Source organism: Pezoporus flaviventris, unplaced genomic scaffold, assembly GCF_033815535.1.
Source record: "Pezoporus flaviventris isolate CSIRO_AGI_PZ_B2104156 unplaced genomic scaffold, CSIRO_AGI_Pfla_v1 ptg000001l, whole genome shotgun sequence".
Classification (NCBI taxonomy): Eukaryota; Metazoa; Chordata; class Aves; order Psittaciformes; family Psittacidae; genus Pezoporus; species Pezoporus flaviventris.
In genome coordinates this window covers 40,054,299-40,072,537 of record NW_026892549.1, presented here as the reverse complement: position 1 = coordinate 40,072,537, position 18,239 = coordinate 40,054,299, and the positions used below count along the sequence as shown (strand labels likewise).

Genomic DNA, 18,239 nt, shown 5'->3' with positions numbered 1-18,239 from the left:
TCTTCTTCAGTCTCTTCTTGACTGTTGAATACTCAGAAAACTCATAGTTTGTAGAAAGCAGACCAGTTACCACTCAGGAGGTACTGGATGGGTAATGCTGCCAGATCTCTGTATCTGTTTCAATGGCAAATGAAATCACCATCATGATCAGCAGCAGCTAACGTATTTTAGCACTTCAATGGCACAGAACTAACAGTAACGGAGAAATCTGTTCTGGCAGAACTCTTCAAAGCAGGTGTATCGTAAACTTCTGAAGACGATTTTCAAACTAGCCATTTTAGTATTAAACATTGCCTGTACTCTGTTATGTATTCTAACACTGCCCTCTTGTGACATAATACAGTTTAGCAAAGAGTCAGAAAGGATTTTTCCAAACCAATATGAAAGCAAGGCTTTATCTATGAGGTCCTAAATACGTGTGTTTTCCTTAAAATATTTAAATCAGTATATGGGATGCTTCCTCTTATCACAATAGCAAATAAGAAGTAATTTTAATATTTCTTTTTATATGCATTCTCAACTTGGTCCTCATCAGTATTAGTGACATTTTCTGTGAGAAATCACAGGTGGCTGCATGAGTAAGCTAATGTGCAGCAAGAATGTGCAGGAATTAATACTTCACTAGCTACACTGACATCTTGATCCATTAGCGCATTTAGATACAATTTCTAGTGCAAGACATGTAACTACATGCCTCTGTAGGCTCAAAGACCATTAAGACATTCTTAGTAAGCACCGAATGCAAAATAACTTACTGCACATTTAATGGAAGAAAGCTACCAAACATCACAGGTGTCTGCACAAAGAGTTAGCAGATGGTAGCTGCTACACAACACATTTATTGCCAGGCTTTCTGAAATATAAGTTCCCCAGTTAGACAAATAAACACTTAGTAAAAGAGGGACCAATATTTTCAATCAAGAGAATTGATTTTTCATATTTCCATTAACACTATAGGCATCATCTAATGGTAGGATAATCCAAGCTGTAAGAAGACATCTAGTACAACCTCCTGCTCATCTTAAGTATTAAAAGAGTCTTAGTAGCGTTTAAAGACTTTTTAACCAATAGGAAACTAAATACAGAATTAGCTTCTTTCTTCCTAGAAAAAATGGCATAGTCCTTCTGTACTACATGAGTGTACAAACTACTAAACTTGAAACTTCTGTATCTCTTCTGCTCTGCTGGAAGTTTCTCATTAGTGTTAGTGCCATTTATAATATTATAGTAACAGCAGAGCACTTAATCACTACTATGACTTTACAAAGGAAGCTTTGGCTCCTGGGTGCTGTTACTGGAAGATGTGCTCCAGGGTAGGTTACAAGCATCCCTACATCTTAAGCATGGGTCATCCATTCCTAGCTGCAAGCATAATGCTGTCCACTCTATTTCCTCCATCATCCAGGTTTGTAGTGAGCACAGCAGACAGGGAGTGCTAGCAAGCACTTCAAGCTCAAGAATGACCAGCACCATGCCAACAAGGAAGTACAGGCAAGACTGGAACAGGGCACCCAGCAGTTAAAGGCAGGAGACCAAGGATGGACAAGGAGAGCCATAGTATAAACACCAAGATGGAGCAAAACCAGAGAAAATATTAGACTCAAATAGTATCTAGGATTCCCCAACCATCAAACGTATCCAGCACTGGAATGGTTAATGAGCTGCTACCCTTTTGGCAGGGAGGCTGCATCCTATGGCAACTAGTCAGTGGTAAGAATTCAGTTCATTGCTCCTGTGAGAAGGAAATGTGAGGCTAAGAAATTACTGCAGAATGTAATTTCTAGAACTAGAACTACGTGAACTGTAGTTCTGTAGTTTCCAATAGGCAGGAAAATGGAGTGAACCTCAACAAGCAGAAAAAATATTTACGTTAAATTTCTTAAAAGGCTGAACTGTTCCAACCTCCATTTAATGGCATAAATCAACACTCCAAACAGATTCTTAATTTAACTTCCACATCTAGAACACTTCTATGCAAATACTTCCTTCTGATTCAGTAAAGAGCATTGGCTCTTAACCACAGTGTAGCGCCATGTTTTGGCAAATAGTGGAAAATATTCATGATTGCTTTAGACCTGCACAGAAACGGGTATTATTGCAAGAGCCCGGTACTATTCCAAATTGTGACAATACTGACGACAGCCAGGCCATGCTGAGAACTGCTAAAATTAGGCTAATTTTACTTTCAATCAGTCTCTACTTATTACAGTGAAGAGGTTTCTAAAAATAATTATATGAAAGAAGTCCCTTTTGTATCTATCATTTTACTGTAAGAAGCAGAAAGACCCAGTGCTCACACACCGCCCTGGCTTGCATTCTGACCCAATTTCACTGGTGATGCAGTGCTCAGCAAAGTGAAAAAAACAATTTCTTCTACGAGCAACAAACCTTCCCCATTCAGCCAAACTTTTGGCAAAGAATAAACCACCACCATCCCCTACGCATGGTACATTCAATCACGGTGGGGAAAAGAGTCCTGTGTAGCTATACTATTCATGTGAAGGCACAGAGACACGTGTCCAACCTTCTGCTGAGCTACATGATAGGACAATCCCAGATGTCAAACATGGGAGCAGGGAATGGGACATGATGACTTCCCAGAAGACTCAGTTCACAGCAGTAAGAGCAGGACGTGTCAGCATAACATTATATGACACAGGTGGGAGAGCTCCTCCAGGAAAAATATCTCATCTTTATTCTTTGTGTTTACTCTAAACTCCTAATTTTAAAATATAGGAGTGCCAAGATACTGAGAAACTGCTTGTAATTTGGTGGGAATTTCATTTGTTCTTCTATTTCTACTAAATAAGTATTGCCTCCAGGCTTCTGGTCTAAAGTGGCAGCAGTTCTAATACTCTCCACTCCTTGCATTGGAGACTGCAGTATGCTGTTATAAGACTGCACTGTTGGTGGGGTTTGAACTTTCTGAATAAGGCACATTTATAGGGAATGAATTAACAGCTCTTAGACCTCTAGCTTAATTTCATATGGCTCTATCAGGAAAGACAGAGAAGTCTTGCTTCATATTAAAATGTAGACCCCTTTCCAGAGCATTAAATTTCCGTTTTCTTCAAGTCAATGGTATGATTTGCCCCCATAGGCAAAGGACAGCTGAGACTATGGGATACTCAGAGAAACACACATGTAGTAAGACACAGTATCTGTAGATATATGTTACCTATGTTAGCATAAGTCATATCCTTTCTTTTTACTACTGACTGGATGGTTTCAATTAAAAATCTCTTTTACCTGGTGGTTGCTTGTATCAGAAACCTTCACATCCAGTGATCCTGTGAGAACAGCATACCAGTTCGTCCCAATATCACCCTGACGAAACACTGGAAAGATGAAATCTTGTAAATAAGAGCTACCTCTTTAAGTTCAGCAACATTAACAAGTATTTTCCCTTGTATTACTGTACTACTATAGTCACTTCTGGCAGTATAGAATTTGCTATGTCAGACTACTTACTTACTGTTCTAATAATATTTACAATGACACTAGAAATCACGTCTTTTAGTAAACTGGTTGATACACTATAGAAACAATGAAAATACATAGAATTGTTTTGCTCTTCTCCCCAGTTTGCTTCTTTTTTACCACTATCTTAGTTAACAAACAAAACAAAAAAAACAAAAAAAACTTTCTGAACAATGTCCCTTTGAAATTCAGAATTTTTCAATGCAGATACAGCTCCCACCGATTTCAGTAAGAGTTCTGGCTGAGAAGCAACTGCAAGACTTTGATGTTCAGGCATTCCAATTGTGTGATTACAGTATCAGAATTCCTATTATTCTAAGCAAACCCCAGTGCTGTATGCCTAAAGCCTGACAGATTTACCTAAGAGGTAGCTAAGACTCTACTAAATACCACAGGTCTCTATGACCTATTCACCTGGTACAGCTCTGGGAACTCACACATTCTCATCACAGGACCATCACTTACTTCCATCTCAGCTTCACAGACCGAGCACAGCTGTCTACCTTCATGTGGCAGACAGGCTGCCAGAGCAGGCACAGAGCTGTTGCACCCCACAGCAGTATGCAGCTCTGAAAATCTGTCTTGTGTTATTCTGAGTGACTGCAAACCACACACTGTTAGTGATATGCCTAGGTGATACACTTTTGCCCCGACATCAAAAAAAAGCACCTACAAGAGATCAATAACACATTTACAGGGGAAGAATGGGACTTAAGTGCAATGACTTGCTTCTAATCTTTCAACAGAACAGTGGCAGAGTCCCAAATCAAATAATGTGTGCCTTGTTACCATAGCTTCACTCCACACTGTATTTGTACAGCAAGCAGCACTTTAGTCCTGCCTTCCCGCATGACTATGACTGTAAATATTCTTATGACAGTTCCACTGATTGTGTTCTCTCATTGATCTCTTAGAGACATTCCCAGCCTATCCCCCTTTTTATCTACATAAAACAGTTCATTATATGAAGCTTTCTTACATGTGATTCCTTTTTCCAGATTTTCATAATATCCACAGAGACATATCTGCTGGAGAAGGTTTGGATGAAATTTCTCAAAAGCTTTCACTTCTTTCAGTCGTGTGAATATTATATCTACATCTTCACTAGAACGTTCCAAAGGTCTGAAAGAAAACAAAGGACAAAATTCTCAAGGGCTTTATCAGAGAAACATCCTCACCTGCACCAAATTTACAAATCTTTGCAATACGTTACACTATAAGATAAACAAATTGAAATGCATTTCACAGGTACCTAATGAAACCCTTCCAAAACATCCTAACAACTGCCCATTATCAACTTGAACACGATTATTATCATTTCAACACAGGCAGAGTCCAGAAGCCTCACTTAGCAACAAAGTCCTGCTGTAGCAATTACAGTGAAAGTATATATGATGATAACAGTCCTTACTCTAAAGAGCTTAGAATGATATATAGTTTTATATTTGTCATGGAACACAAATAAACAGATGTCCAAAAATATAAGATGTCTGTGAAATCAGTGCCCAAAACCTGGCTAAAAGAAAAAGCTTTTGATATCAGCCGTAACTCCTATACCCACATTTCTCTTCTGCATTTTGCTGGGTACAAACTAACTTGATGGTTCTAAGTACATAATTTTTCATGCAATTCCTGTCTCTTAATGTTGGACAAACTGAATGCAAGCGAGAATCTAAACTGTTCACTGGTACCTGTAAAGAGTTTTAATTCAAACATTTAAAATACTTACACCTATGATAGCAACAACTTCAAAAAAAAAAAACAAAACCCAAGATTTCAAGAAAAATTAAATGGTAGAACTCCCTCCAACAAAGCAGCTTGTAGACCAGCAGTTCAGCAGGCTCAGAAAACTACTACGTATTTGTGAAACTAAAGTAAATTAGCTCTGTAACATACATTTTAAATGTGATTATCAAATGTTATGAATCGGCAGGTAAGTCAACCACTAGCTAACAGCTTTAGAAAGAATCTTTCATAACAGATTAAACGCCTACCACTACACACAGAAAGAAACACAGAACATTCCCAGGAGATTATGTTGGATCGGATGCAGAAATCATTTCTGTATAAAGAGGTACCAGAATGATAGACAACTGTCAGTCATCATTAGACCTATCAATCACTCAAATGCTGCTAGTTAATTTTACTGACAAAAACGTTCTTTTAGCCAGTGGATGAACTTCTAAATGAACACAAGTCAGGTAGCTTACAATGAACAAAGGCTAAGTTCACAAACACATATCATTATCACCTTATTGTTACACTACAGTGTAAGCACTTCTTCCGACAGGATTTTTTCTTTAAAGATTCCTCTTCAGATTCAAAGACTTAGAGCTCTAATTTCTCTCAGGGAAGAGCCCAGATCCTACTCACATTGAATCTCTGTCTCTCATCTTTCTTAATAAATTAAGTCTAGGAGGGATTAAATCTCTATCCTCATTTATACTCCAATTTACCCTTGTATACAGTTGCTTCTACATCACAGTGACATCCTCTTACCACCTCAAACCACAACCAACTGAAGTAGCTCCCTTTTTAAGTATTTTAAGTAAGACTTTTACCCACTCCTTTTTTTTTTTTTTCACTGTGCATTAGCTGACAGGTACTAACAAGCATTAAACCTCTTGTCAAAATCCTTTTAAGAAGATTAGGATGTGTAGCTTGCAAACAGATTTAAAATCTGTTTATACAAGATCCCTACCTAAACTACACTGGCACCTGGAACAATAACTCCCTTAATTTGTGGACTCCTAAAAGTAACAGCAAAACCCACAAGAAGAAAAAAAAAAAAAAGAAAAAGGGAAATAATTCTGAGAATATCTCCTTTTCCTAGATAAACTAAGACTGTTTCACACACACAACTGCTCACACTGACTTTGTTCAAGTCCATCAGTTCATCTGCATAAAATTGACTGTAGGATCTCAGTGTTTAGCAATGTTAATTGTTTGATGCAGTTGAACAGGGAAAAAGTAAACAGGGTTAGCAAACAATATGCATCATGTTGTACAACTTAAATCAACACTGTTTTCTCAGGGCTCTTTTTGAAATGTGAGTGCAGAAATCTCTTCCACTCTGCTCCCATCAAAAAGAAAAATTTGAGGGGGATTTAATTCATAGACTGTGTAGCTTTTTTTCCTGAGAGCTGCTGAAGGCTCAAGTCACAGGGTTTCCATGTAGTTCAGAAGAAGGTGAGAGCAGGGCTCACTTCCACTGATGTGGCAAGGAGCGTCTTGTGTCAGACAGATGAACTACAGGAAAAGCTCTTTCTTCTGACAAAATTGTTTCATGACCCCAGTAAACTGAGACATCATGAAGGAAAAGTATTCTCACAGATAGCTAAACCATGCTCTTCAGAGTTGCAAACATCAGCACAGCAGTGAGAAATCAAACTCCATATTTATCGGGAAAGACAAATTACAGTCATGTGTTCCTAGTGGCTTACTTTAGCAAGTAGCTGTGCTACAGTACTTTGTATTAGCAATAGCTACTTCCACCTCGAGTCCATTAAGTGGACATTTGAAGGGGGACATATAGACATGCTTTGAACAAAAAGAAGAATCCAAACTTTTAAGTAATATGCATAGTAGTAATCTGAAAATTGTTGTATTCCTTACAATGTTTCTTAATAATTCAGTACTGCAAACCATTTGTTTCAATAGCCTCTCTTCAAAACACAAGGAGTGTAATGTTACTGTGTGCAACTAAATTTCCACAGCCAGCACGAAAACATGAAAGGAGTCTTAACTGTACCCAGGAATAACTATTGTCTCTCAAATGAGACACACAGACAAACATCTAGTGTAAAAATTGGCTGTTTGGTTAAGATCATGAATAAACATCCAAATTAACTAGCATCCACGTTGTTCGACAACACAATGACTTTGGATTTGATCAGAGCTCCTGAGAAAAGTCATCGACGTTTAGGAGTAAGGAATCCACTAACACTAGGCATCCCAAGCTGAGGCACAATTAATCCTTACTAGGACATGGAATTTTGCCTGTGTAAAAACTCCAGATTGCAGCATAAAAGTAATAGTAGTAGCATTCAAACTCATTTCTATTAAGTGCTTATAAAAAGCAAATGGACAGTTTTACTTAGTGAGAGAGCAGAAGAATAATAAAATACCATGACATCAGTTAACTGCTTTTCCACATGCCTGTAAAACTCAGGCAAAGTTTGACCACTTTCTACAAACCACCTTTTAATAAAATTATCATCACTGCAACTCTTAAATTAACATTTTTGAATCTATTTATGCTGCCAAATCTTGGGGTTTATTTCCTAAGTACAACCTGCCTAGCATGGAACACCACCAGTACAGGACAACAAAAATTTACTTCATTGCAGCTATCTTACTATATTGCTGTAAACTTGGCTTTTTAAAAGCATAGTTTGGAATAATATTTAAACAACTAATATTATAATGTATTCCTTACATTAATGATTAAACCTATTAATTAGAAAAGTACTACTCATGACAGATGCAGAATTTAATGTCACTGTAGTCACACTAGTAGGAGGCAACGGTATTAATTGAGAAAGGAACCATTCCCCAACACAAGGCAATGTGCTACAGAAGTCAACCCCCAGGAGGTGAATCCCCCTACACCCCTGGAAAGGCTTTTCCAGAGACTGCATCAAAGCATCACTGCTGTTCACTAGACAGCAATCCCACTGAGCATCTGCTAAGCTAGGGCTGATGAGGATGCCCTCCTGTTCTATTTTGTGATGCTGGTGTTGTTACCCTGCTGAAGTGTCCCCTCACTGCTGATGCTGCAGAATTATAACTGGATGTCCATTAGCTAAGATGTTATAAAATGCATTTCCGTGATACTTCAGGTCCCAGTGGATTTTCTGATAAAGCCATCCTTTCCTAAGTGTACTCCGGTTTCTGAAAGCTCTAGCCCAATATATGGAATAGAACAATAAACAAACCTAAAAACTGTGGAAAACGCTCCTAAATCAATAAAAATTCTTCAGCTTTCAACCGTTTCGTAAAGGCATGAGCTAGAAACAGAAGTATTTTAAGGCAAGGCTATATTTCCTGAACGAAATCTGTGACTCTATTCAGTGAAGCACCCGCTCCCTAGGCTGCCCCACAAGTAAAACAAATTGTGGAAATGTTACATTTGTCTTCATCTTTTTTACTTAAAAAAAAAACAGCTTCTTACCCCTTTTTCCCAACTTTTCAGCATCTTTGTAGGGTAGCTGCTGCTATATCTCAATTTTCCTTAAGTCTGCAGGGTATAAACCCAGAAAGAGCTTTAGCAGCTACTGTAGTAACTATACTTCGCAAACTGCCCTGGCAACCGTAACTGAGTAGGTATCACGCCATGACCATAGGAAATGTCAGAACCAAACCATAAAGGAGGAACGACTGATATGGAAATTAAAACTCCACAGTTGGTATCTCTTACCATGAAGGATAATGCATGAGTGACACTCCTACACCTTTTCTCCAGTCTTCAATTTGATTGTCCCTAAATTTGTACCTCAAAAAGGCACTGAGCTGGCATCCCATTTCAGTGTTGCTCAACTGAGGTGGGCATTTCCAGTGTTGCAAAGCAGAGCTACAAAATAATCAGTAAGAGTTTTTAATTTATTTTCACTACCCTACAAGCCTTTATGCTTTGTTTGACCACTGAGCACTTTATTCAACTCCTTAGTTTTATTACTAATTTACCTCTTCAAAGCACAGTAAGTTTTATCTGGCAGTAATGTTTTCACACAAGACATTACCTATCTCCTCCTTCCACTTTTTCAGTACAACATCACAGCATATATATACAAGTGACAGCATCAATGCTAGTTATACATCTCTATTCAATTAGGTCAATAAGGTTTCTTTAAATGATATTTTACCCCTGATTGACTTGGTTGTGAAGATTTTAGGCATGTATTTTAGAGAGATAAAACAATTTTATTGACAATGTCTGCTTGACTATCTGGAAAAGGAGATCATAAAATAAAAATCTGCCAAAAGTGTATATTCAAAAGGCTATTTCATATTTTTAAATACAGACTATTCAAGCTCAAAGTTTAAATACAGACAGAGAATAATTGCTACAATTCCTCACTTACACATTTTGGGCAAGTATTCCTGTTCCTGTGTAGCATGTATAGCTTTATAAAAGAAACTATTTTGATGATGTTAAGATTAAATAATTGAATGTTCATTTATGCTATGAAAGACTTGTTAACCTACAAGTAAGAAATAAGTTGGAGGTTTTTGTTTTGTCTTTATCAAGTTTATCTAACTATAACCTATTACTTTCTCTGCTATATGTCCTTTTTTAGGTTCTTCCTCATAATTGGTTTGACACTTGAAAAAGAAAAAACAGAAGATGCGTAATTTTACCATCTTTGCAAAGATGACTCTAGAATTTTCAAATGTTTATTTCTAGACCATCTGTTAAAAAATCTGAACCCTGCTCTAACTGAATGAAAACACTGAAGTCTATTTCCTTCCCCTGGTCTTTTCAACTCTTTAAAAGGGCAACATTTAATTTCAGACAGCAATGAACAGCCCACAGATGATGGTCAGATATGATGCATTTGTTCCACTGGTGAGGCTGTTTGTAGAAAACACAGCAACATACTATGTAATAGACAAATAAAAATAGCTCATCTCTGGGTTAAAACCAAAACATCTATTCAAAGATGCAAAGGCAAATTCTAAAGTACCAGTAATCACTACCATGGACCATTTGGTGAATTTTAATAGTATTTTAAAGTATATTCTGCTTTGAAACATGAGCAAGGAGAAAACAGCAAGGAATACCATTGAAAACAGATCATTCTTCTATGCTATCTGTACTTTTCCTACTCTTTCCTTACACGCTAAAAAATAAAGCAGGAGGATGAGAAGAATACCAGTATCAAGATACTATTTTCCCTTAGTGAGAGCAGGACCTCTCTCCTCCAGGTTCTTTGACTTTCAATTTCTTTTTGAGAAAGACAAGTTTAAGACAGGGATACCAGTGGCATATCAAAGCACCTTAGACCTGTGGTAAGAGACTTAAATGCTAAATATAAATGAAGTCACTTTTAATCTGAATGTCCAGATAAGGGATTACTTCCATGGAGACAGAAAGCAAGCAATTCTCCCCAAGAGGCACTATGCACTTGTTACAGTAGTATTACCAAATCCATGTTTTCAAAATTCACATTTCAACTTTCCCTTGTCATGGCAAAAGCCTCAACATGAAGCCTTCAAACAATAATCAAATTACAATTATTTTATTTTGATTTCCATTCTGTGAGACTTTGGGATTCCAGTTTTCACATTTCCTCTGACACACAAGAAATAAAATACTCTTTAAAGTCTGTTCCCTAAGATTCTTACCCATACAAACCATTCCAGAGTTAATTTAAAAAAAAAAAAAAAGCAACACAAGAACAACTGCTGATGCTCAGTTTCCAACCAATTACTACTGTCACCTACACTCAGAACCCCTGCAATAATCTCTCATGTCCTGCTATGCAAGGCACAAGAAATACTGTAAATAATCCTGATCTGCACAGGTACTTACTGACCAGCCAGTTAAATGTAGACCAACTGGGTGATAGCTGCACTTACGGAATTTGTAGTAACAGTTCTGTCTTCCTCAGTAAGGGCCAAAAGAATGGAAATATGAGGGACTCACTTTTACCTACACACTCACCTCATTATTACTGGACTCAATTGTATTTGTGCCTTCAGCTCATTTTGGCCAATGCACTGAAAAATTATTGGAGGGCTAGACAGAGCAATCAAGTGCATTTCATTTCTATACTTACTCTGCTCTACGAATTATGAATCCTTCCACTAAATCAATTTTTAGATCTGTATAAACAGTGGAAAGGCAAAAATGTATTTATTAAGTAATGATATTCATAAAGGTTTATCTCAAGTTTACACTACCTGAACAATACAGCTATAACAGGAAACAAAACATTAAAAAAATACAATTTTCACCTTCATATGTTCTTTAAAAAGACAAAATACTTCAAGAAAAGAAATAAAATTGCAAGGAAAGTTTTTTCCCTTCATTTATGAAAATTTTTATATGTGGTGCATACTTTGCAACCAAGGTGTGACTAAACCTCAGTGAATAAACCCTCTAACGTTCATAAACATGAACTGGAGCTCAGGACAGTTAAAATTCCATTTCAGAGAAGCAGATCTGGATGAAATTACATTAACCAGCACTGTAGTTTCATAATAGACATTAAAAGAACTTCAATATGAAGACAGACTCCAAGATACACTGCAAATTAAATTTATAATTGAACAATATGCACAAGTGATTCGAACTCTGGCCACTGGCATTCACCAATACTCTATGCTAAATGTACCTTCACCTAGTTGGGACCTGCATTGTTACAGCTAACGTAAATTTAAAGCTTACAGCAACTACGAAATAACTTCTACAGTATTACATTGGCATACATTTTGACAACTGTTGAATTCAAAAATGAAGTGGAAAGTGAGTTTAGGAAATGTTCATTGAGGATATTGATAAAGCAAAAGGAGTAGTAAGTGCAGAAAACACTAACAGAACAAAGAAAATATCGCAAGAACGATGAGCTTGTTAAATGCAGCAAACTGTAAGATGCAGATGAAAATAGATGTCACCCTGGGTAAGAAAAATACTTGTATCTATCGGAAAAATATCTGGTGCTCACCTGATTTTGAGGGCATGGTTTCAATCAGGTGGTGTGTTGGGGTTTAATTTCTTTGATGGAACATGAGGTTTTGTAATAAAAGAAACTTATATGCTCAGAATACAGGATTTTAGAGATCAGATCCTAACAACTGAAATAATTGAAATTGCCAGAAATAAGTCAGGCAATGACAGTTTAGACATGTTTCCAGAATTATCTGGTAAAAGAAAACTTACACAAGTACCACACCAATCATGTGGCCACTCCACAAGACTACCAACTAAATCTGAAATATCATGACCTAATAGGTATATGGCACATGCTAGTTTGCTCTGGTGGGCCCTGACAATGTTTATACACGTGCATACTAGGGCAATCACTTTCTTTGCCTTGTAATACCTGTCTATAGAACAAGTGTGTAACTTACTACAACCACATGTAACAAAAGGGAGCAGATACTAGAAATGCCTAAACCCATGAGCAGAGAAAAAAAAAAGCTGCAATTTGTTTTGAATACAACTCTTGGTCTCACTGTGACTTACTCTAAATTCATACATTCAGTAAAATGCACAGACCTACAAGCTTATGGCAAGCTGTATTAACAATTATTTTGGTCTCTCTTAGGAGATACTGAAAGAAAAAGGACTTTTTTAACATTCATTAAAGACTCCACCTTTGCACTGGACTACAAAATGAGCTGCATGATGTGGAAAGACAAATTTGTTATTATTCATCACTCTCAGAAGATTGCACCTTTGCATGAGCGCTAAAAAGCATTTAGGCTATGTCTATACTGCTCTGTCTCCAAGTTTCCACACCCACCACAGTGCTTGCTGCTGATACATCCCCACACAGACTTGATACAAGCTACATACAGAAAGAAAATGCCAAGCACAGAGGTCAATAGCAGCTGCAGTGTATGTCCATGATTTTGTACATGAAAATGGTAGTGTTATTTCTATGGATTTGTTATAAGTAAAAAGCAACAGTGGAAATTTAAAATATATATGTCAGTGTTAAGTTTTACCAATTGCATAATAATAGATTTTAAAATTAAATAAAATATCATCATAAAGCAATTGCAAAATATTCACAATATTGCCTGAATGTAAATCTATATCCCATTACCTTTGACATAATTGTAGGTTACAGAAGATGACAGTCTCCATATTTCTTTCACAACAATTCTTTCAGAATATCAGTTCCTCATTCTAGCCCATGTATCTGTAGTATATCTGTGAGTATATCTGTATACTCACAAAAGAGCTGTTGACTACTAAGCACATACAGACAACTTACATCTCAAATATATGTTACAATAAACTAAAACCTAATTCAAATATGTTGCTGCTACATAGCTTCAGTCTGAATTCACACTCAAATCTATAGGAGCTTGGCTTAGGGTGCAGATCTGAGATGCTATCCTGTATGTGTTATTTTGGTTTTGCTAGATGGAAATGATTCAAGTCGAAAGTCTAACAAGGATGACAAGGATATAAAAACTCAGTACATGCAATATCTCCTCGAAACACCCATTCATATTTAAATAATTTATAAATAGCTGACCAAAGATCACAACATTCTTAGCACAACAGGCTAGCAAAATTACATGCTTTGCTCTGTGATCTGCTCCTTCAGTCAGCTTAGGCACTGATGGTTATTTTAATACAGAGAAAAAGACAAGATCCCAGAGGCAGGTATGAAAGCCTAGGATCTCTGACTGCTGTGAATGCTGTACATCATTAACAAGTTTGTATTTCAGTCTAATTAAAACACTTACCTGAGTTTGTAACTGTGATCAGGTTTAGAGAAATAATAGTTACGTAAAAAAAAACTTCATCTACCATTCAGTGAAGATATGTCAACATGGAAATTTTCTGGTTAGTCAGTCTTTGGTGTTAAAGAAACCATGAGAGAATACATTGTTCCTAAGCTAATTATACACACTTGCAGAAATCAGCAACCTTCTTTTAATTCTGTGCAGATCGGACATAGAGAAAAATGCTAAGGTGGTAGGCATGCGCCTGCTCCCTAGGAAATCAGTGGTAAGGCAACTGTTTGCTTCAAAGATAAAAGGCCTGATTTCCCGAAAAGAAAAATTATTTACATCTCCAGGTACAACTGGGATGTATTCGCTCTCTGCTGATCCTTTCTCTTGACTGCAAAAATAATACATTCTTGATAAAGCACAGTGCTCTGAAATTTTCTGTTCCTGCTTTTCCTTGCCTTTGCACTGTGACTTTATATATTAATACTGTCTGTGTATTTGATTTCAAGTGCTGATCTTTGGCTTTTGTGGTTAGTAGCAACACATGGAAGCTCCGTGGTCAAAGCAGCAGGGGTGGTCCCAGCCCACAGGGCCTACACAGTAACAATGTTTCTCCAGAAATATTTTGGTGGGTCTTCACTTTTATATGTGCTCCTGTTTTGGATGTTGGTAGTTAAAGTTTTATATGTGATGTAGAGAAAAACATGAAGAACATATACAAAACACACAATTTCTGTATATAATGTATTTTATTATTCCCATTGAGAGTTTCATTCTCTTTTTTTTTAAGAATGAAGTTGGATAATCTATATTATATGCAATTTTAATTGTTTTTGTTGAGGCTCACCTAAAATTCTAAAGCATTCCAGTCTTAGAACTGTCTTCCTCCCGAAAATATATTTACTAAAACATGTTAAGCCTATATTTATTATTTAATAAACACATGGTATCCTACAGAGAACTGACTCATTAAATGATCCTATATTTACAGAATCCACACAATTAGAAAATGCTGTAAGATTTTTAAAGGCCTAAAATATATACAAATTACATAATAATTCAAATGAGTACACTGATAGATCATCTACAGAAAAGAAATATACTCTACAAACACAAGTGTGCAAATAAAAAAACGCTTTATCTAATAGTACTTAGATTCCTATAGTACTTTTCCAACATAACTTTAACTGCATGTTTTAAATAGAAAAACAGAACAAAAAGTGTATTTCCTATGATCACAAAACAAAGCATGACAGAGACCAGGAAACAAATTACCACCTCTCATGTCCTGGGTTTGTCCTACGTCCAGATTGCCTTCTGGAAAAGGAGGACAATAATACACAATCCCTTCAGGACACCTGGAACTGATTCTTTCCACTGAAGAAATTAGTGCTACTAGCACGAAGTAACAAAAGGGGAAGGAAAAGTTTCATCTTAGTAGCTGTAATGAAATTCCCATTATAAAAATGGTCATCAAAATAATTTCATGCAAACATAATGGCAGAGAGATTTCTAAATTAAATGCCTCACATGTGTTTCCCAAAATCATCATTAACCCCCCAAGACTATGCACCTCACTAAGCAGGAACCTCTGAATTTTAGTTTACAATTCAGATCTCACAATGTATTGCATTTAAGAAACCTGAGAAATGACAGGATCATCTATCTAAAAATACCAGGGCTCACACTCTGCTTCTTCACACCTGCCAAATATCAGTTCACAGAGCAGAGAATCAGGCCCCCTGCTTTACTTCAGTTTTTATATGGCTATGTTACCATCACCAGTTGTCTGCATTTACATTTAGAAAACTTTCAACATTTTATACATATTATTTAACCTCTAAAAGGTTAGCCTACTTTTATTTTGTCCCATGTTACAGAGGGGGGATCAGTGATCAGCATCTAGATCAGTATCTAAACCAAAAGTTCCATTAACTTCTTACAGCTTGCTGCATGGACTAAGGAAAAACTAATTAGAGGTGCAGCCCTGCAACACTAGGAGGTTACCTGGAAATGGGAGAAATTATGAGAAGAGGATGGTTCCTTCTGTGTACACAAAGACACCTACTCACGGTGAAGCCCCAAATGGCACTGTCAAACGCTGGTTAATGCTGCTCAGTAAACTTCTCTACATCACGTAAGTGAATTCCCTCCAATAACTTTATTTACTTGTATAGCATATTTATGATCTAAATTTTTGTCAACTATTTTCCGAGATTACAGGAGACACAATGAGAGCTCAGAAACCAAATCACTTCTGAACTAACACAGTAAGCGTTGAATGGAGGAATACCGCAAAGGACTTTCAAACCACCCACCGTGTAACTCGACACTGCGAGACTTTTTGCTGCAACACCCGGGGAAATAACTCCAAATTTAAATATGTATGTACATATATATATATATATATATATATATGATCTGCCTGTATTTTTAGAAGTAAGCACACGTTAGCCAGCCCTAACTCACACCCACACGGTGCTTGGCGCCCAACTCCGCCTCACCCGCAGCAAACGCTGCCGCCAGCCCGGGGGGACAGCCGCAGGCCCCCAGGACACCACTGAGAGGAGCCTGCGGCCGCCTTTCAGAGCAAATATTTGTGTTTATGTCCGCCTCCGGCTAACAGTCCTGCAACCTGCTTGCGCCACGGAGCGCTCTGAGGCGAGGGTCTGTCTTTTCCCGCCCGACCTGTGAGGCGGCTGGGCTGGGAGATGTGAGGTGGGGGGACAGGGGGCGGTGCGCTGAGGTGAGGAGAGGCAAGGCGAGGCCAGAGCCGGTGCGCTGAGGTGAGGGTCTGTGAGGCGAGACAGTATGAGGCCAGAGCCGGTGTGCTGAGGTGAGGGGCTGTGAGACGAGGAGGAGAGCGAGCTGGGGCACGAACGCGGCGGGAAGCGGGTCTGCCATGGCCGCACAGCGGGTTCCCGGACGCGGTCCCTGGGCCGCAGCGCCCTCTCCCCGCCCTGGAGCTCCCCCTCCTCCACCACGTGCACATTTTCCGGGCAGCGGAGCCCGGCGGTGAGCAGTTATCCCAGTGGGAGCTGCGCGTCCACGGAGCAGAAAGAGCCCTCATCTTGCCCGCTTGCCCCTGCTCTGCTTCCTGCGGGCATTTTGCTTCCCACCTGCACCCTCCTTATGTAAGGCAGGATCTGATGCGGAGCGGCTGTCAGCGCGCGCACACACACACGTATACATACATACATACATACATACATACATATATGCGCGCACGTACGCATGCAGGGGGCAGGTTGCATGCACACACCATCCCTCCGCAGCAGCTCCCGTGAAGGTGCCGATACCTTTTATCCAGGCAAGCGATCCACTCGCCGGAGGATGAGGAATGGGAGGTGTGAGCGGCGACCATGTTGGACAGGGATCAGGTCGCCGCGCACCCGTCTGGCGGCGCCTCCCCCCGGCCGCCCGCCCGCTGGTCGGTCCGCCCGCCCGTCCTCCCTCGCTCCTTCCGCGCACGGCGCGATGGGCTCGCCCAGGCCCCCGCGGACGCCCGCCCTGCCCGCTGTGGGGCTGTGGGGCCGCCTCCCCGCCGCCAGCCTTGGCCCGCGGCGGGGCTGTGAGCGGGCGCCGCCTCGGCCTCCCGAGGCACCCGCAGCCGGCAGGTAGCGACCGGGGAGGGGGATGAAAGGAGTTACTCCCTTCCTGGAAGGTGGAGTCGTCCCCCTCGGGCTTTCGTGAGCTCCTCAGTGCGCACACTTGAGCCCAGCTTAGTGGTCCTCTCTGCCCTTGCTACACCAGAGATGTCCTTGACTGGGTTTGGGGGGTGGAGGAAATGCACGCTTTTTAATTATAATAAGCAGCTCGGGAGTATTTTAGGAGCTCCCCGGAGCCCTGTGTGACACATCCCCTGGTAGTAAGCCCACAGCAGCTGAGTGGAAGGAAGGTGAAGTCCACATTTCAGGGACTGCTGTCCATCCTGTCATCTCGCATAAAACTGTGTCCTAAAGACTCTGGTTTATTGTAGGTGAAAAATGAGCTGTGTATTACAACCTCTGAATAGGATTTAACAACTGGAAGGAACTCAACACAGTACAAAAAAGGTGAGTCTCGTATACGATGAAACCGTCCACACCCTTCTGTTGTGATAGCATGGCCTTCAAGATGCAGGTTTTTTAAGTGTGATAATGCATATGTGATTTAAAAAGTGATGAGCAGAGGAAGGAATGCAGAGCAGCAGGTCTCCCTGTCTCCCTGTTTTGCAAAGTTCTAAGTGAAATATTTTCTACAAAATATTTTCAGGATCTAGATCATATCTTCCCAAGTAATCTGTGTATAACTATAAGCTTCAGCTTGCAGCCAACACAACCTGCCTTGAGTAGCGTGGGAGA

General features: G+C 39.2%; 1 protein-coding gene across 4 annotated transcripts in view; it reads right to left on the bottom strand.

Moving 5' to 3' along the window:
• Positions 1 to 17,385, bottom strand: part of RAPGEF4 (Rap guanine nucleotide exchange factor 4) — a 151,580-nt gene extending 134,195 nt beyond the window's left edge. For 2 of the 4 annotated variants that reach the window (XM_061453741.1, XM_061453750.1), the window contains exons 1-3: positions 17,196 to 17,383; positions 4,460 to 4,602; positions 3,250 to 3,338 (exon numbers count right to left, since the gene is read on the bottom strand). In XM_061453741.1, the coding sequence (XP_061309725.1) occupies positions 3,250 to 3,338; positions 4,460 to 4,602; positions 17,196 to 17,260 (297 nt within the window). In that variant the 5' untranslated portion in view covers positions 17,261 to 17,383. Of the gene's footprint in view, positions 1 to 3,249; positions 3,339 to 4,459; positions 4,603 to 17,195 lie in introns of all 4 variants that reach the window. The other 2 variants (XM_061453768.1, XM_061453759.1) reach the window with 2 other exon arrangements.
• Positions 17,386 to 18,239: the final 854 nt, after the last annotated feature.